Raw genomic sequence first — 21,415 nt, forward strand, 5'->3', positions numbered from 1 at the left:
GAGTCCACGGCTGAGGTGCAATCGAAAAACGGCCTCTGTTTGCATCACTCTCACTGACTCCCACTGGGTTTGCACACTAGACACAATGGGGTCTCCGTGGTTGGAAAAAGATCCCTCTTGGTCGCCATCACTCCCCATCAGTCTTCAACAGGTGTGTGAGTGTAATGAATTGTTTAAAACACTCGCACAAGTTGTGCGACCAATTAACATAATCGGTTTTGATGAACTTTCAAGTCTCAACTCACTCTCAACATGGTCCTGTGGGTTGTAAAAGACTCTCAATTGACTCTGCATGGTGTTGCATCAATGACCGTGGATATTAACATATTTTTCACTTGCAGAATTTAGTGGCAATGCAAGCTTAGTGTAAACACAAATAACTGCTCACAAGTGAGACCAGCCAAGACTTGTGAGAGTTAACAGAATGCCATGATGTCATAGGTCTTATATAGGTCTCAGTCCAGTGTAAACAAGGCATAGAAGTCCCAAGAAGTATTCAAATAGTACACAAGTATACTATAAAAGTGAACTTAGGAAGTAAACTTGAAGTTTACTTAAGTTTATTTAATAAAATAAACTTCTGATGGTTTTTTTTGGTACAGTGGGTTGGTCAGTAAACAGTTTGATCAATGGGTGGTGCTGAGTGATACCTACTCATTGTTGGAGAACTTTGATTACAGACATCTGTGATAAAGCTGGAGATGAAAAATAACGACTGGACAACTTGAAACAAAGTTTTGCTTGTATCTATCCCATACATATGGTCACAAATGTCTCCCATGTTGTTGTTGAAGAGGATTTCATATAACATTAAAACATGAAGCAGAATTTTCAGATTTTTTGTTACACCGCCACATTCTCCTGGTCTCTACGTAAATGTATTTGTATGTATGTTCAGTGACTTTCATGGACTTGTCCATTAGAGGGGTATCTGTATATGCTGTGAAAGTGTTGAAGTTGTAGAGACATTCACTTATCTTGGCAGTGACATTTATGTCTCTGGGTCCTCGACCTTTGAGGTTTTTGGTGTAGTTGATACCTTTGCAGATAAATTAAGATGTAAGTCTTTAGAATCCTGGTGCTTCGGTGCTTTTAATTTTCATTGTTTGTGAGGACATCACAGCTTCTGTCACATAACAGTATAATAGTCCACAGCCATACTAAGCACTGTGCAAATGTGTCATGATTTCAGCCATGACAGTGACACTCAAATTCCATGAGTGTGCCACACAGCATTCACACACACAAATCACTGAACCTGCAACGGCCACGTCAGTGCTGCTCAACTTCCTTATTTGTGCCGTGTGGCGTGTCAGTGGCTCTCGTGCAATATGTGTGTGGACGGCTTGAGATTTGTAACTGTATTTTAGCTGCCAGTCTGGTTGGCATTGAGTCAACCACCATGTGCAAACATGTCAGGAGGACCAATTCAGTGATGCTCCACGAAAAAGTTCCTGCCTGTTTTTTGACCTTTTTTTTTTTGTCTCTGCCTCCTCTCCACTAGTCGTGCCCCAGCGAGATACTACCCTAACCATATGTCTTTGGTACTAGGTCTCTGGGTGTTATCTTGGGTACTACTGGAATTACTTTTTGTCAAACAAATGTTTACTTAAGGATGAGAAGCATCAGTTGCATTGTGAGGGAACATCCGCTCTGACATGTTGGCCATGTGGCGTGTTTCACTGTGCATGAAAGAGAAAGCAGGTGCCTCAGTGTGATGGACCCCAGCAATTGGAAACAACCAATGGGATGTCCAGATTTGACTTGGCTGCAACAGATAGATGCTTACTTTGACAAATAGGGTGGATCAGTTGTCTGCCTGGACAGCTGCCATCAAGAAACCAACACAGTTCTGTAGTGTTGTTTATGTGGCAGTCCGCGGCACTAACACACGCTCCCAGACCTGACTTGGCATGAACGTGCCTGTTTACAAGTTCAACATTTTCTCTCCATGCGTGCTACTTTGAAATGTGGATGTGGCATCTCTGTGCTCTCTGACCATTTTCAATCTTATTATAATTTCTATTTCTAAAATTCCTGTTCAGGAATAGCTAGTAGCTACGTCTGCATGTGTTGTGCCTTACCACTTTGACACTGAGTGTGAGGCGGAGAACACTCAAGTGTTGCTGTCTTGTCCACATTGCTACAGAGACTGTCTGACGTGGATGTGCCCCATCTCAGTGTCCTCAATCCCAAATCTGTGCAGTTTTTGTGGGGCTGACATGGATCAGTGGATGAGCTGTCACTGGAGAAATGTCCAGGAGGACAAGGCTCACACACGGCGTCACTCATTGGTGTACCTGCAGGACATACACAGAATAGTTCATGAGGATACATCTGGCTGTTGATCTGTGCTGTTACATGTCCTACATTATTACGACTGAAGATACGCCATTGAGCGTCAGCAAATTTGTCATCTTCGAAAGCTCAGCTTTTTTTTCTAAGTAAGACTGACTAAGCAAACATCAGGATTGTACAGTTCCAAGAACTACAACCGCATGTGGCATCCCCGCCGTCAAGTAAAAACTGACATTCTGAGAATGACTAACAGCTGAGTCACCTGCCCGTCATTCATTTCTAAAGAAAATGCCACAAAAACACATTCGGTGCAGAATGTGAGACACGTGTACGACCATGACTGCATGTGATGTAAAACCTCAACAAGGATGATTCATATCTTCAGTTGACTGATAGGAAAATAATGCTTAAAAACATTTTTTGAAATTGGTGCAAGTAGAGATTGAAAATTGATGGCATGAGCCTAAAAATGTTGCATTGTCATGTTGGAGTGATGCAGACAGACGTGTATATAACTTTTTGTTAGACACAGTAATAATAAAAATAAATAATGATGCAGTGGATCGAGTATGAAGCTGCATATTCAATATAGTTAAATCTAAAAAACATCTGATACAAATGAGAAAACATAAACTCCTCATTCTTCTCATTTTTTTAACATCATTACTAAAAATGTAATTGTATAATAATATAACAAAGTCACATTTTTTTGGAAACAATGGGGAAGAAAAGGTCTGTTGGATTACATGATTTAAATTTCTTGCTATCAGAATGTGTGGCAAGGACACTCCACCGACCTGAAGAGGGCAAAGCACCTTTTTCCGGTCAAGAACCATGCCCTCGGATTTGGAGGTGCTGATTTTCATCCCGGACGCTTCACACTCGGCTGCAAACCGTCCCAGTGCACGCTGAAGGTCCTGATTTAACGAAGCCAACAGAACCACATCGTCCGCAAACAGCAGAGACGAGATTCTGTGGTTCCCAAACCAGACCCCCTCTACACCCTGGCTGCGCCTAGAAATTCTGTCCATAAAAATAATGAACAGAACCGGTTCTGTTCCAACTAACATAATTTTCTTAATAATTAATAATTTTCTAACTAAGAAACAATTACAAAAATAAATTCATGAACAGCCAATTTACCTATGGTTTAAATTAGGGGGGCGAAGTTGACGGGGCAAAGTGCGTAACTTCACAGCCTTCAGAGGCAAACATGCATTTTCATTGCAAAGTACAATGAAATTAAGGCGGCAGCTCTTCCAACCTCAGTGCAACAATAAAATACAGTGGCCTTGCAAAAGTATTCAGCCCCTTGGTATTTCATGCATTTTAATTTAATTATGCCATTTCAAATCTAAAAAGTGAATCAGGCTTCTCAATATAAACCTTTCTAAAATGATCTTCCTTAAACTCAAAGTCAAACCAAATCTCTACAACTTGATATAAATTAATAAAAAATATAAATGCTAAGATGATGGGTTACATAAGTAATGGGTCCCATTTGGTATAATACCTGTAAAAAAATCTGTAAAAATAGCCAGTTTTCTTTTGACAAGTCAGTTCCAAGTCACTGAATATATCTTAGACTTTATTTACATCAGTTATGAAGAAAATACAAACAGTATTGCGCTCTATAGTAAATCTGTATGGAGTAGACAGTTCTCAAAAACGGAGTGACTGAGAAGTTACAGGATTCTGTGACTGTGATTGGACAAATTGTGCATAGTGTTATGTGTTGGACGCAGCTCGGAGAACCGACCAGCGTTTGAAGGACCCAGTATGAAATAAGCAGAGCACGGTACAAAGGCTAACTGAATTTAATACATAACAGTGAAAATGTAATAACAGAAAGGTGCGGCCTGGCGTGGTGCGCTCCCAGCAGCGCTAACGGTCCGGAGCCAGAAGCTGTTTCGGACCCAAGGACCCCGCCGACACCCCCCAGGTGGCCGCAACAACCGAGTCTGTGAAAGAAGGAACCATTATGTGAGTCCACACTCTACACACAGAACACTTAAAGGTGTACAAACAGCAAACACTTCCTGGCTTGATTACTGATCAGCTTCCAACCTGCAGGCATGGAACATCCCGTTCACAAAACTCCACCGCAGTGGAAGCTGATACATGACTAACATACAGCTCAATACAATAAGGTGTGAGGGACACCACATTTACTGACTGTATAAATGTTAGTCACAAAATCTAACGTACCTCAGGAAGTGTGCTGACGAGCGTGAGACCTCACCCCCTCCTCTTTCACAGACCGTGCATCAAACCTGGACGTTTCTCAGCATCCGCTGCTGATGAGATGGCTCCCGAGACGACGATCTCACCCGTCTGGTCACAAGGTCGAGTCTCTGGCAAATACACACTGTGCACTCCAGTCTTAAATGCCAACATGCTCCAATCCATCCAGATGCACCTCAGCTGTGAGTCCTGATGAGTCGCAGGTGATCAGGGTGAGGTCCTGACAGCCTCAGCAACACAGCCATTCAGTCCCAAATGCACGCCACCTGGGAGGAAAACAAACAGACAAACAAACCGGCAGCCAGGCCCCCCCCAGCCATATAACACATAGTGCAAGTTTTGCATTTTGTATCCCTAGTTATACAGCTTCATGTTATGATTGTTTTGGATTTGATCATCCGAAAGAACATCCCAGAGGGCAACAGCTGGAAAAGGTGGTAACCAGGGTGGGGTGAGTGTCTAAGGATGCTGGGGGCTCCTCTGTGGCAGTGTATTCTGTATGTGTCCTGAAGAGAGAGAAGAGGACATCCAGTGATTTCCTGAGCAGTATTAATGACCCTCTGGAGCATTTTTCTCTCTGCTGCAGTGCAGCTAGAAAACCACAGAGAGATGCCAAATATCAACGGACAGTTTCTCAGACATCCTGAGGATGCTTTTTCAGTTGTGCAGAGGTGTTGGTTGTCGAGGACAGATTCTCTTCTGTGTGTGTGACCAAGAGCCTGAAATCCGTAACCTTCTCCGCACTGTCCCCGTTTATACACAGTTGTATCTAAAAGTCTGGGCACCCCTGATGATTTCCATGATTTTCCTTTATAAATCATTGGTTGTTTGCATCAGTAGTTTCAGTTAAATATATCATATAGCAGACAAACAGTGATATTTGAGAAGTGAAATGAAGTTTATAGGATTTACAGAAAGTGTGCAATAATTCTTTAAACAAAGTTAGGCAGGGGCATAAATTTGGACACCCCAACAGAAAAAAATACATCATTATTTAGTAGATCCTCCTTTTACAGAAATAACAGCCTATAAACACTTCCTCTTGTTTCCAATGAGAGTCTAGATTTTGGTTGAAGGTATTTTAGACCATTCGTCTTTACAAAACATCTCAGATTTGTTGGTTTCTGAGCATGGACAATCCGCTTAAAATCACACCACAGATTTTCAATAATATTCAGGTCTGGGGACTGAGATGGCCATTCCAGAATGTTGTACTTGTTCCTCTGTATGAATGCCTTACTAGATTTTGAGCAGTGTTTAGGGTCGTTGTCTTGTTGAAAAATCCAGCCCCAGCGCAACTTCAACTGTGTCACTGATTCATGAACATTGTTCTCAAGAATTTGCTGATACTGACTGGAATCCATGTGACCCTCAACTTTAGCAAGATTCCCAGTACCTGCACTGGCTACACAGCCACACAGCATGATGGAACCACCTCTAAATTTTACTGTAGATAGCAAGTGTTTTTCTTGGAATGCTGTGTTCTTTTATTATGTCCAAATAACTCAATTTTAGTTTCATCAGTCCACAGCACCTAATTCCAAAATGAAGCTGGCTTGTCCAAATGTGCTTTAGCATATCTCAAGCGACTCTATTTGTGGCGTGTACACAGAAAAGGCTTCCTCTGCATTACAGTATCTCCTTGTGCAAAGTGTGCTGTATAGTTGAACGATGCACAGAGACACTATCTGCAACAAGATCATGTTGTAGGTCTTTGGAGCAGGTCTGTGGGTTGACTATGACTGTTCTCACCATCCTTCGCTTCAGCTTATCTGAGATATTTCTTGGCCTGCCACTTCGGGCCTTAACTAGTACTGTGCCTGTCGTCTTCCATTTCCTTACTATGTTCCTCACAGTGTAAACTGACAGCTGAAATCTCTTAGCTAGCTTTTTGTATCCTTCCCCCAAACCATGATGTTGAACAATCTTTGTTTTCAGGTCATTTGAGATGTGTTTAGAGGCTCCCATGTTGCCACTCATTAGAAGAGATGCAAAGAGGGGAAACATTTGCAAATGGCCACCTTAAATACCCTTTCTCATGATTGGATTCACCTGTGTAAGGAGGTCAAGGGTCAATGAGCTTACCAAACCAATTTTGTGTTCCAATAATTAGTGCTAAATGTATTCAAAACAATAAAATGACAAGGGTGCCCAAATTTATGCACCTGCCCAATTTTGTTTAAATAATTATTGCACACTTTCTTTTCACTTCTCAAATATTAGTGTGTTCGTCTGCTATATGAAAGGTTTAACTGAAATTTCTGATCCAGATAACCAAAGGAAAATCATGAAAATTATCAGGGGTGCCCAAACTTTTGCATATAACTGTAGGTGGGTTGAATGCCCAATTTGTTCCTTCTGAAATCGACAATCGGCTCTTTGCTCTTGGAGGTGTTAAGAAAGAGGTTGTTCTGGGCACACCATGCTGAGAGCCTTTGGACCTCCTCTCTGGATGCAGTCTCATCTCCTCATGAGATGAGTCCCATTATGGATGTAGTATCATCCGCAAACGTAATGATGACATTGCTCGGGTGGGTGGGGGTGCCGGTTGTCTGCCTGGGCGGTTGGACTGCATGGAATACATTTTTTATATAGTGCTTTTCCATCTGCATCAGACACTCAAAGTGTCTGATGCATAATGCCTCACTCACATTCACCCCAATGTCAGACTGCTGCCATTCAAGGCGCTCACTACACACCGGGAGCAACTAGGGGATTAAGGACCTTGCCCAAGGGCCCTTAGCGATTTTCCGGTCAGACTGGGATTTGAACCAAGGATACTCTGGTCTCAAGCCCAACCCTTAACCACTAGACCATCATCTCCCCATCTAGAATGCAAGGCAACTCCACAATGTTGATGTGTCAAAGCGCGGCACCAGCTCAGTAGTTTATCGAGTAGTCACTATCATGGCATCTTATACAAGCACACATTCTCATTTTAACATGTTGATATCACTATGCTGATACCAGCATAAATAACACTAACTGCATCATAAAAACTGAATGATGTTCATGCTGTGAGCTATTTGCTGCTGTCTGATTGCTGTTGGAAATAGATTTTTTTATGTGCACTGGGAGGAGGATCTCATCTATGTGTCTTATATTTCTCAATTAGAAACATAAGACAATATATATGGTGCATCTGGAAAGTATTCACAGAGCTTCACTTGTTCCAGATTTTGTTATGATAAAGTCAATTTATTGTTTCCCCTCAAAAATCAACTCACAACACCCCATTTTGGAATTTTTGCACATTTGTTCAAAATAACAAAAAAAACCTAAGGAATCAAATGTACAAAAGTATTCACACCCTTTGCTCAGTACTTTATTGATGCACCTTTTACATTCTCAAGTCTTCTTGAATATGATGCCACAACCTTGGCGCACCGATCTTTGGGCAATTGTACCCATTCCTCTTTCCAGCACCTCTCAAGCTCCATCAGGTTGGATGGGGAGTGTCGGTGGACAGCCATTTTCAGATCTCTCCAGAGATGTTCAATTGGATTCAGGTCTGGGCTCTGGCTGGTCCACTCAAGAACATTCACAGAGTTGTCCTGAAGCCACTTGTTTGATATCTTGGTTGTGTGCTTAGGGTTATTGTCCTGCTGAAAGAAGAACCGTTGGCCCAGTCTGAGATCAAGAGCGCTCTGGAGCAGGTTTTCATCCAGGATGTCTCTGTACGTTGCTGTATTCATCTTTCCCTCAATCCTGACTAGTCTCCCAGTTCCTGCCGCTGAAAAACATCCTCACAGCATGATGCTGCCACCACCATGCTTCACTGTAGGGATGGAGCTTGGTTTCCTGTTGTGTGGGCCGCTGAAGAGGAGGTACTGCTGGCCCACCACCACCAGAGGGCGCCCTGCCTGGAGTGCGGGCTCCAGGCACCAGAGGGCGCTGCCGCATCATGGGAGTAGCCTGGGTGACAGCTGTCACCCATCACCAGACACAGCTGTTCCACTCAGCACAGAGGTATATCAGGAGGACGGCGTCTCCACCTCAGTGCCGAGATATCGCCTAAGACTAAGGTAGTATTCTCTGCATTTATATATATTAACCAGCTAAACCTATTAAACCTTTTCAGGACTGGTGACTACAGATAGCTTCACTGTTTTGGATAAGTACTCACCTTCCTGCTGTTCTTTGACAAGAGGTGGAGGCGGCTTCTCCCCTCTCCGTTACTGGGTGCGGTCATCCACGCCTGTGTGTTGTCGCTCTCTCCTGCCAGCAGTACCGGATCCGACGAGCGGAGGCAGTGGCCACCTGGGAATTCAGGACTTGGCGGTTCCAGTATTTCCAGGGTTCGGTGGCAGAGGAGATCTGGGTGGTTCCGGTTCGACTGAGACGGACGTCTCCTACCTTCGAGCCTGCCCACACGACACCAGCGGATTCGACCCCAAATTGTGTTTGTTATATTAATTGTGCCTGTTTCACAGAAGTAAATCTTGTTATTTACCTTCTCCATTGTCCGTTCATTGCGCCCCCTGTTGTGGGTCCGTGTTCCAACACTTTCACAACATTTCCTCCAAACATGACGCCTGCCATTCACACTAAAGTGTTCAATCTTTCTCTCCTCAGACCAGAGAATTTTCTTTCTCATGGTCTGAGAGTCCTTCAGGTGCCTTTTGGCAAACTCCAGGTTGGCTGCCATGTGCCTTTTGCTAAGGAGTGGCTTCCATCAGGCCACTCTACCATACAGGCCTGATTAATGTATTGCTGCAGAGATAGTTGTCCTTCTGGAAGGTTCTTCTCTCTCCACAGAGGAATGCTGGAGCTCTGACAGAGTAACCATCAGATTCTTGGTCACCTCCCTGACCAAGGTCCTTCTCACCCTATCGCTCAATTTAGAAGGGCGGCCAGCTTTAGGAATAGTCCTGGTGGGTCTGAACTTCTTCCATTTTACGGATGATTGAGGTCACTGTGCTCATTGGGACCTTCAAAGCAGCAGGAATGTTTCTGTACCCTTCCCCAGATTTGTGCCTCAAGACAATCCTGTCTCAAAGGTCTACAGACAATTCCTTTGACTTCATGCTTGGTTTGTGCTCTGACATGCACTGTCAACTGCAGGGTTGGGAGGGTTACTTTAAAAATGTATTCCTATACAGTTACTAGGTACCTGTTGAAAAATGTAATTAGTAACACAATCCAAGTACCATAATATTAAAGTAATTTAATTTGATTAGTTTCAATTACTTCTGGATTACTCCAGTATCAAATATGCTAATACAGACAAAAGAAACTAAATATATATAGTCTTGACCACATAGTACAGTTTATTAAGCAAAAATAAAACTGTTTCTTTTACATGGCATGCTCTGTTTTACTTCACATTATGAATTAAGAGCACCCACAATATTGTTTTAAACACACCCAGTGTTCACCTGCTAAATTTTCAACAAAAAATGCCAAACAAATGAAGGATAATGAAAACTCAGGCGGTGGGCGGATGAATTTGTAATTAAAAGTGGCTTGCAGAACAATATACAAAACAAAAAAGTCTACTACTTGTTCAGTAAATTCGCACCATGTTTAACATATCAGTCCACTTATTGAACTTTCAAAATAAGAACAACAGCATAATGAAAACCATTAGGTAAATACTGTCAGTAAGGAGGCGTGGTCGCCATTTTAATTCCGGGCAAGTTAGTGATTTGCGTGCGTAGAAGTTCAAGAAACAGGTGGGATATGCTGGAAAGCTGCGCATGTTGGCAAAGCCACAAACGGAGGAACAAGGGAGACAATATTTCCTTCCATAAGTAAGTGGTTTTGGTTCTTCTTGTCACGTTGTCCGTGATATTTGGATGATAAACAGCTGTATGTCTCCTGCCGTACCTGTGTCGCCCGATGACACGGACCATTAACTCTTCACTTATGTCCCTAGTTAAACCCTAGTTAAAATACTTGTCATTAGTGATTAAAATTGTTCGACAAGACTGGGGATTTTTATGCCTTAAAATAATGAGATTATAATGACTCGCGCTGTGCTGCTCACAGTCACACCCACACATAGAGATGTGTACCCACACCACTGACTTCATGAATGAAACTCGGTCAATAAAGGATAATTGTGTAAAAATATACTATTTTTCGGAATTCCTCCACTCTTCTTTCCATGACAAAAACTCCTGTAACAGTGGAATGTGCCGTTCATTTCCAAACTGGATGCTGTGTTTTATCCGGGACGTCGTCTGACTAGCACAGGAATTGCGGAAGACGTGGACATCAGCACTTTTTCGGCACATTGAGACAGACGTGCAGAGGAATTCCGTGCGTCGCGGTGATGCCGCATGGTGCAAGGCAACGCTGTGATGAAGCCTCACAGGACATGTTCTGGCATATCCAGGCTCATCCACAATTTCTCGGATAGTCACACGACTGAAAAGCCACCGACAGCCATCTGAAATCCATCTCAAAGCCGTCCTGTGAGACCAACACGGAGGTGGTTTTGTGCCGCGCCATGAACGGCTCCGTGGCGCATCCCTCCGCTTCTCTTTCCATGAAAAAAAACTCCTGTAACAGTGGAATGTGCCGAAAAAGTACTGATGTCCACGTCTCCTGCCATTTTTGTGTAAGTCAGACAACGTCCCGGATCAACAAAGCCTTCACGTTGGAAATGATCTGGTTGATTCAGCCTGTCGATCAGCGCTCAGAGCGCGGCACGCTCTCAGCAGCTGTGGCCAGTCTTTAAACCAGCTGGAGCACTCCTTAATTTGTGTAATCCCCATAAAATCATCCCTGAAAGCCATCTGAATTTTCCGAATGGTGTCCACCTGGAGGTCTCTCACAGTTTCTGGAAAAAATTGATGCAGCAAAGCTCCAAATCGTTCAGACATTTTATTCGCAATAAAAATCCGACGAGAGGGGTGGACCACTGCTCACACAAAGCCTGCTCACAGGCGAATGACGCAACTGACAGGCGTGAAAAAAACTCACGCATGCGCACGAAGGTTCAGCTTGGCTGATGCAATCACACGTGATTCAAATCCATATGGTTTTTGAAAAAAAATAAAAAGGTCAGATACTTTTCTAACAGACCTCGTATATATATAAATGTATTGTAATGGTTTTAGGAGCTGCGCTGAACAGCAGCTGCTGCAGCAGGACGCCTCAGCTCAGCAGCTTGAACAGATCAGATCCGTGTAACTTTCAACACTAATATTTGGGAACGTGTGTGTGTCAGAGTAAGTTTAATACTTTCCTGACATAATTTAATGTAATTTAACTTTACTGGCTCGATATCCAGGTCAAAATGGCATTTTTTTTAACATGTATTTTGCAAGCATTTTTCTGATTGTGTTCAGTCGTGAATCTCCATTGAAAATGCATTAACATCCGGGTACTTCATCAATATTTTGCCTGATTAGGAGGCGTCATGCTGTCCACGTTTTCGTTTCAAAGAAAAAAATATATTATGTACAGATAATGTCATAAAATGCATTAAAATTGTAATCCAGTGAACTAATCCCCATTTTTACTAAATATACCTGTAATCTGATTACATCTTTTTTTCTGTAACTGTAGCTTAATTTTTTAATAAACTTGCAAAAGTCTCAAAAAAATTTTTTTGTCACATTGTTGTTATGGGGTGAAGTGCTGTGAATACTTTCCGGATGTCCTGCTTCCTTTTTTCAGTGTGCTACTCACTATGGCGACATTTTAGTGTTGATTATTAGAGCGTCACCCACAGCACACATGACTGAGATATGATGTCTGTGTCATGGAACTGTGCCATAACCACATCCTTATTTTATTTGAATTGTGGCAGAATAGAAGTGAAAGTGTGTAGGAGGCCAAAAGGTGCTCATATAAGATTTAACCTTTGCCTGATTTCCTGTTATCATTACATGGTGCGATCTTTGTCGAGAAAAAATTTTTACCTCATGCTACTGTAATTTAAATCATCACACGTCACAGAAACATAATTTCTTGTAAATTCATCAGCTAAAATGCATGCATGCACCAAGTACAGAGATGTTTCTGATGACGAAGCATGTGTCAGCCTGACTGTCAAATGTTTTCATGTGCTGACAGAAGCTTTTTTATTCAGAGATTTTCCTGTAACATTTGTTGTATTAAATCAGAATATAAAAGCTTACTAATATATTTATTTCAGATGATAAAGTGTAATGCATCATGATAAAGTGCACACAGTACATTTTGCAGTTAAACTGACTGCAGTGAGTGCATATGGCCCCATTCAAAACTGTGTTAAATCAACTCTGTCATAGTGTGCATAAATTCCACTTGAGTTGTTGAACTTCAACACTATGTGGGATGCAACCATATGCATTCACTGCAGAGTCAGTTTAACTCTGCAAAATTTACTGTGTATGTGAATTACCTGAACTGGCTACAGAATAACATGTTAAAAGTCAAGATGGCAGGATACCACTTTTCATGTCCGATTCTGATACTGGAACCTGCTGATACGATTCTACTATGCGTCAAATTAACACCCCGTTTATACCAAGTTCACAGCTGAGTTGCAATAAAAACAATGGCCTCTTGCTTGCTGTCACTCTCACTGACTCCCACTGGGGTTGCAGGCTGGTCACATTGGGGTCTCCCTGGTCAGAAAAAAGATCCCTCTTGGGCGCCATCACTCTCCATCGCTCTCCATACTCTCCATCACTCTCCATCGCTCTACATCACTCTCCATACTCTCCATCACTCTCCATACTCTCCATCACTCTCCATCGGTCCCCAACAGGTGTGTGAATGTATTGAACTGTTCAAAACACTCGCACAAGTTGTGCAACCACATGGGTCTCATAATTGGTCAATTTGGATGTATGGCTGTGAGGCTTGGAATCTTACGAAAACAGAAGCAAAGAAACTGCATGGTTTCCAATACAAGTGCATGAAGAGGATTCTAAGAATAAGGTGGCCTCAGATCATCTCCCACCAACAAATCCTGGAAAACACATAGTCCAGGAGCTAGGTGACATTTATTCAACATGAAAGGTGCGGAAGGTCTGTAGTATCAAAAATGCTTATGAGACTAAATTGTGCCAGGAAATGCGATTCTTAAGTTTTGCAAGTGGTGGGTGTGGCTAGGGGCCACAGCCAAAGTATCCCCAAAATGGGTTTATTTAACATGGGAGGTGCAGACTTCGTTCCAATGCCAGTTGATGCAGGTGTATTTACTGAATGAAAAAAAATCCAACTTAAGAAGATTTTTTTTGTTGGAAGCACTAATTAAGAAAACAATTAATTAGTGCTAATTAGACTTTTATTTAACATGAAAGGTGCACAGTTGAAACAAACTTCATTACATAGTGTCACATCTCAGTAGTTCGAAAAATAAACTTAAGAAGAAAAATGACGGTGGAAAGACCCCTTAAGAAGGGCCACACCCTGACACACCCCCCAAAAATGGATTTATTTAACATGGGAAGTGCAGACTTTATTTCAGTGCCAATTGATGCGGGACTGTTCACTGAATGGAAAAACCCAACTTAAGAACATTTATTTTGGTGGAAGCACTAATTAAGAACACAATTAATTAGTGTTAATTAGAGTTTTATTTAGCATAAAAGGTGCGCAGTTGAAACAAACTTCATTACATAGTGCCACATCTCAGTAGTCATAAAAATAAACTTAAGAACAAAACTGATGGTGGAAAGACCCCTTAAGAAGGGCCACACCCTGCCACACCCCCCAAAAATGGATTTATTTAACATGGGAAGTGCAGACTTTATTTCAGTGCCAATTGATGTGGGACTGCTCACTGAATGGAAAAACCCAAGCTGAGAACATTTATTTAATTATAAATGTTTAATATATACCTACTACTACATTTCAACAGTTCAAAGAATAGCAATTTATGTACTGTGCATGGAGTTAAGCCATCTGGATCTCCCTTTCATTATGAGATATCTTTAGAATGTAGGCTACGATTATGTAATCACATCAAGATACCAGGTATACACCTAGTGGGATGCAGGACATGCTATACACAGATGCCTACCAGGAGTCAGACCATGTGGGCAGGCCTGTGGATTCTGTGGAGGAGGATCAAATTTTAGAAAGGTAGACAAATACATGTACCTCATGTAAACGGCCTCAAAAAAGTGAAACATTCATTGAAGAAACAGAATATTACCCTGGAAATGACAATAACAAGTACAGGTAAGATTTTTTTTTTTTTTTTTTTCAAATATATGAATGATCTGTTCACTGCATGTATGGTGGCTAAGATATACTGTAGGCTTTCATGTCAAAATCTTACTGACACATTCCAACACTGGATACACTGGATGCAAAATTTCTCATTCCCTCCATACGTGTATATAGAAATTAGTGTCAGGTGCGCTGAATTAATGACATCATGTACGATTTCTATCAAATTTCCATTGCACACTATCCATAGTACCAGCAAAAGTTTCCCCGCCTCCCAACACCACGACAATTGTCCACTGGCCAACTGCCCCCCCTCCAGCAAGTAGGTAACTCCCCTCGGATAAGGGTTCATGCTTTCGCTTCTATGTCAGCAATGGACAGGTCATGAGAGAAGAAGCTGAGAACTTGAGAACTAATCATGAGGAGGCAGACACACTGATCGCAGCCCATGCCAAGTTCATAGATGGTGAAGGAGGTGCCAACAACATTGTAGTCAGAGGATCAGACACTGACGTTGCAGTCACCCTCTTCTACCACTGCTGGGAAATGAAAGACCACATTTGGATGGATGTTGGAAATTCAACAAAAAACAACAGACGGTACCTGAGCATCACATCAATTGCCAATACAATCGGACATCAGGTTTGCAGTGCACTCCTTGGGTTCCATGCATTAACAGGGTGTGATTACACCTCTGCATTCCATCAAAAAGGCAAAGTCAGACCATTTGCAAAGATGGTGAAAGATACTTCAGCTCAGAAGGGTCTCTCATCCATGTCTACAGGACAGCTAACAGAAAGAGACCAAAAAGCTTTGGAGACCTTTACAGCAGAGATGTATGGAGCAAAGGGCAAATCGGTTACTTCATTAAATGGGTGTCGTTACAAGGTGTTCGAGAAGGCCTATGGACCAAAGGCAAGGTGCAAGAATGCTTTAGAAAAGTTGAAGGGCATAGATAGTAGTATGCTTCCTCCTTGTGAATCTGAGTTATCTCAACATATTAAGCGAGCATCGTTTGTGGCAAGGATGTGGGCCACTGCTACTGCAATGAATATAATGCAGCATCCTTCGCCAGATGATGGATGGGACCTGAAGGACGGACATTATGAAGTCATTTGGTTTGAAGGTCCTGAACTACCAGAATCATTGATTCCAGCAGAAGGTGACCTTCCTGAAGAAATCTCCGATGAAAACTTTGAGATTTCATCCTCTGATGAAGAAAGCTGCCTATCGTCAGATGAAGAGTAAGAATGTCTTCAGCTGCATTATGGGGAAACGAACATTCAAGGGCGGTCCTGGAGGCGGACCGACCGGGCGGCACGAGTGTGTGGATAAAAAAAAACAAAAACGGTCAAATAAATAAATAAATAAATAAATAAAAACCTGTCCCAAAAAAAACATAAATAAATAAATAAATAAATAAATAAAACCGGGGGGGGGGGGGGGGTTGTCCTGATGGGGGAGTTCATGGTTACGTTACGGCAGAGCGCTCCCCCCATCTCACCTCTCGCGTTAGGTGAGCAACGCTGCACAGTGCAGAGTTTGTGCAGGGGGAGGGGGGAATCATTGAATGTTTGGACGAGGAGGTGGTCGAAACGGAGTAAGACACAATCATGGATAGGAAACGATCAAAGCCATCAGGTGCCCAATTTCAAAAGAAAAAGAAAGAAGAAAAGGAGAAACGAGCAAAGGAAAAAGGTATGTATTGATTTCCGTATTCCCGCAGCTTCACAGTGCTTTAAACAGTGTGGAAGCGTCCACAGAGTTCAATAGCGAAGCAAAGAGTGCAGCAAAACGAGACGAGTCATTGGATAAATGCTGGGCTTTGTCCCGCCCATCGGACGCTCAGCGTGTCTGGGGGTCTATGGGGCAGTGGGCTGGCCTCAGCTGGCCCGGACGCTCAGCTTCTGCATGATGATTGGATGATCTGTCTGAGGCTGAATCCCTTTTTGATTGACAGCGAAATGAGCGAATCAGCGATCTTTTGGTGTAAACATCCGTGGGAGCATTTTTTAATTTTTAATTTTCATTCTGTTCTGAGTTGAACCGGAGACTTTCCTAATCCTCTTAGTGACATTTTTTTTGTTAAAAACGACTAGCGACAAATCGAGCTTCTATTTCTTGTGTTTTTTTTTGTAGCTGCTTGTGTTTGGAGACTGACTTCTATCGCAGTTTCTGTCCCTACCAAGCAGCGGGTGGTGCTGAGCTCCTCCACCGTCACAAATCACTCACAGGCGGACAAACTTCACACTAGCCTCGCGCCAGTCCCAGCTAGTGAGCTAGCTAGGTAGCAAGCTGCACATAATGGCAGACAATTTGAATGTTGTGGGCCAGATTTTGGTGAAGCCATTTGATAGTCTTCCTTACGAAGAAGCCATGGCTGCTGTCATGGCTTCAGCTCTCATTGGTTTGCAGGCCAAAGTTAAAGCAATAACCCCCAGTGCAATGTTTGTGCATTGCTATGCACACAGACTGAACCTGGTTCTGTCTCAGGGGGCTAAAAGCTTATCTGAGTGCAGAATATTTTTTGCATCACTCTCTGGGTTTGCCACATTTTTCTCAAAATCCACAAAGAGGATGTCTTTTCTTGAGTCTGCAGGCTGCTCAAGGTTGTCCAGAAATGCTCCTACTTGATGGAATTTCACATCACGGATAGTGAGCACTGTGGCAAACAATTATGATGCCCTCCTGCAAATTTTGTATATAGACTGTTTTCCTCTTACTTCTTTTGCACTTCTTGTTATTTATGACAAATTATTGTGGTTTGCCATTTTTGCCTTTAAAGAGTGTTAACTTCTTCACTTGTTGCTTCCTGTTACTTATGATACACAATAGTGTTTGTTATTTCTTCTTATGTGTACATTAATGGGTATAGAATTTACCTCTGTCGTTAGTTCATTTATTTATGATACGTGATTGCGCTTTACCATTTTTGCCACTTTAATGTATAGGGGTTTTTGTACATTTTTTGTCACTTCATGGTATTCTGTAATATACAGATTGTTTAACTTCTTTTGTTATTTATATGGTGTGACTTTAATGGAGGTTTAAGTCTTGTTCATTATGGTGAATGGTACTCTATGATAATGCAAAGTGCACTCTGTTGGTAAAACTGAATGACGTGCAATATTTTGACCATCGGGTGGTGCTGTAGTGCAGTTGTGCTTTCTTAAATACCTGTACTGTACATAGTTGTAATGTGAAGTCACTGTCTTTTGTTTTTTATGTTCAAAAACTTTATTGAAGTAATTATTGTTTATCTTTGTGTTTGTTATTGCAGTAGACATTAAAACCGGACATTTGTTCTTGAAAATAGCTGTTGTGAGTTAATTTGTGGGATTGTGGGTGTTCTGGACGAAGTTAGTGTTTTCATGGGTGGTGGGGCGGAGGTGGTTGCCACGTTAGTGTGCGCGCGGGGGGGGGGGGGGGGGGCACGCAGGGGGTTTCGCCCGGGGAGTAAATCACTCTAGGGCCACTGCAAACATTAACCAGACAGGGCACTGTGTAGAAAACTGTATAGAAACCTAGTATAGTTAATACCATATGCTAAGGCAGTATAATATTGATTAACTGATTTATTATATCCTTTTGGAAGTTTTTCACATTATATCAGGGTTATTTGTAGCTGTCTACATGTATTTTGACCCTTGCTGCTGGTGTAGGTTTGACATTCAGTATTGAGGATGGCTGTATATCTTCACCCTTTCTCACTACGAAAATCATTCTGAAATGTTGCTTGATGATATCAAATTAATGCATTTTACACTTTATATACGAGGTCTGTGAGAAAAGTATCCGACCTTATTATTTTTTAAAAAAACCATATGGATTTGAATCACGTGTTATTACATCAGGCAAGCTTGAACCCTCATGGGCATGCAAGAGTTTTTTCACGCCTGTCGGTGACGTCATTCGCCTGTGAGCACGCCTTGTGGAAGGAGTGGTCCAGCCCCCTCGTTGGAATTCCGTTGTCTGAGAAGTTGCTGAGAGACTGGCGCTGTGCTTGATCAAAATTTTTTCAAAACTGTGAGGCACATCCGAGTGGACACCATTTGAGAAATTCAGCTGGTTTTCAGTGAAAATTTTAACAGCTGATGAGAGATTTTGGATTGTTTCTATCGCTGTAAGGACATCCCACGGAGTGGGATGTCGCGCAGCGCTCTGAGGCGACGTCGTCATCCTGTTTCACGCTGAAAACCAGGACGTCGTGAGAGAACAGAGAACTTTCAGAAGAGGTCGGAATCAGCAGTTTATCCAGACATTCCACTGTTAAAGGAGATTTTTTTAATGAAAGACGTGCGGATGGATTGGTGCGTCGGCTCGCAGCCGGCGCGGCGCGCCCGCCACAGGAAAAACACCTCCTTTGGAAGCCTTAAGGACAAGTTGGACATGCCCTGCTGTTAAACAATTTCTCAGATACTCAACTGAAAGCCACCAAAAGCCGCCTGGATTTTACAAATGGTTATCAACATGGAGATGTTGTTCTTAGACTAGAATGAGTGATGAGATCAGACGTTGAAGATGGAACTGGACTGGTCATATCATGAGGAAAGAAAGAGAGGAACATTGCATCACAGCTTTGGAGTGGAGGCCAGAAGGGAGAAGAAGACCAAAAACAACATGGAGGAGGATGTTTGAAGATGAGAGGCAAACCGCTGGATGGCAGTAATGGGTGAATGTCAGAGCCCTTGCAGCTAATTGTAGTGGGTGGAAAGAAAAATGTCAAAGCCTTATGTGCCTTATGGCATGGAGAGAACACAATTGGTCTTGATAAACTCTCACTTGTCTCAATTCACTCACAACGTGATCCTACGTAATAGACTCTCAATTGACTCTGTGCGGGGTTGCATCAATGATTTTTCACTTGCACAATTCAGTCGCAACGCACGCTTGGTGTAAGCCCAAATTACAGATCACAACAGAGACCAGCCAAGACTCGTGAGAGTTGACAAAAAATGTCATGATCTTATATAGAACTCAGTCTGGTGTAAATTAGATTACATGGATTAGATTTGATAGAACTTTACTGCTCCTTGGGAAGACTCCCTCAGGGAAATTGCAGCATTATATAGCAGCACACAGGGTAAGAAGCACACAAATGGGGAATTAGTAATCTATTAATGAGTATGAAGAGCCTTTTCTTATCAGGTGCCACTGAAGATGAGAAGGTCAAGTTCTACTGAATCCTTAAAACGTAGTTTTTTTTTATGTAGTTTATAATTAACATTATTTTAACTCATTATATGTTCACAGTGTCTGTACACTGTATTTGACTTTGATGTTAGTTGTTTTAGCATTTTAATTTGTGGTCTTTTTTTTTTTTTTTTTTTACATCAAATTGGTTTTGTAAAGCACTGAACTGTATTTACTGTCAAAGTGCCATATAAATAGTTATTATTGTTAAGCACAATTATCTGGATGTACTTCACTAACCAGTAAGTCAGTAAGTTCCTTCAGCATCTCTCTTGTTTTTTCATTCTGGTCGCCACTGCAGATCCGAGACATGTTGATTTAGCACACCTTTTTTGCTGGATGCCCTTCATGACCCAACTCCATATTGCCAAATGGGCAGGGTGGGATTTGTACCGGGAACGTTCCACACTGGAGACAAACGCATTTAACCGCTTGGCCACCACCCCCACTTGTACTTTGCTAACATAGCCAGCTAAGAAAACATCAGCTCAAACTATGAAACAAATATTCTAATCCAATTACATTTGTTCTGCAAATCTGATTAATTAATCGTGTGAGATTTCAGACCATAAAATATCGCGTTGATGGTGGCAAAATATTCGATCGTACTATACGAAAGTATTGATGTGGATTTTGATACAGAATTACTCAATGCAGCTGACGAGATGGAGAAATCTGTGGGTCTGCTCACAGAATTTCTAGTTTGGCATGAAGACGCTGTTGCTACGGTAAGCTTTGACGAGCCGACCACACCCTTTCACAACAATTCAGAAAGTGGCCAGGCAGACAGCCATCTCATCCAGGTCGAATTACTTACAGAAAAATAAACCGTGCAAACAATGGAATTGGATTAGAACGGGAATAACTCTGTTGTGTCTGATGATTTGTGGACGTTAATGCTGGATTACGGTTGGAAATATCCATTTTACGAGCTCACACGTCACCAGTAAAACTAAGTTCGCTACCGTAAAATCCAGCATTAACGTTAACATTAATAATCATCAGACACAACAGGGTTATTCCCTAATTCTACTTCCTTAAAAGAAAACATGGGCAGCACATAACATGATCCCCCACCACCCCCGCAAAAAATCCAATCCAGGAATTTTGGCTAACATTGGACCAATACCAATTCAAAATATCAGATCCATGCACCCTTAATTAATAATCAGATTGTTCTTTTCTTAAAATCAGTTTTGATGAATAAACTTTTCCTCATCAATCAATCAATTCAATCAATTTTATTTATATAGCGCCAAATCACAACAAACAGTTGCCCCAAGGCGCTTTATATTGTAAGGCAAGGCCATACAATAATTACGTAAAAACCCCAACGGTCAAAACGACCCCCTGTGAGCAAGCACTTGGCGACAGTGGGAAGGAAAAACTCCCTTTTAACAGGAAGAAACCTCCAGCAGAACCAGGCTCAGGGAGGGGCAGTCTTCTGCTAGGACTGGTTGGGGCTGAGGGAGAGAACCAGGAATAAGACATACCGTGGAGGGGAGCAGAGATCAATCACTAATGATTAAATGCAGAGTGGTGCATACAGAGCAAAAAGAGA

General features: G+C 42.1%; 1 protein-coding gene across 1 annotated transcript in view; it reads right to left on the reverse strand.

Annotated features, from left to right (window-relative positions):
* Positions 1 to 21,415, reverse strand: part of LOC117514667 (tumor necrosis factor receptor superfamily member 11B-like) — a 105,852-nt gene that overhangs the window by 11,490 nt on the left and 72,947 nt on the right. Inside the window, exon 4 of the mRNA XM_034175237.1 lies at positions 2,085 to 2,300. Coding sequence (XP_034031128.1) covers positions 2,085 to 2,300 — 216 coding nt within the window. The remainder of the gene's footprint in view (positions 1 to 2,084; positions 2,301 to 21,415) is intronic.

This window comes from Thalassophryne amazonica, chromosome 7 (assembly GCF_902500255.1).
Source record: "Thalassophryne amazonica chromosome 7, fThaAma1.1, whole genome shotgun sequence".
Classification (NCBI taxonomy): Eukaryota; Metazoa; Chordata; class Actinopteri; order Batrachoidiformes; family Batrachoididae; genus Thalassophryne; species Thalassophryne amazonica.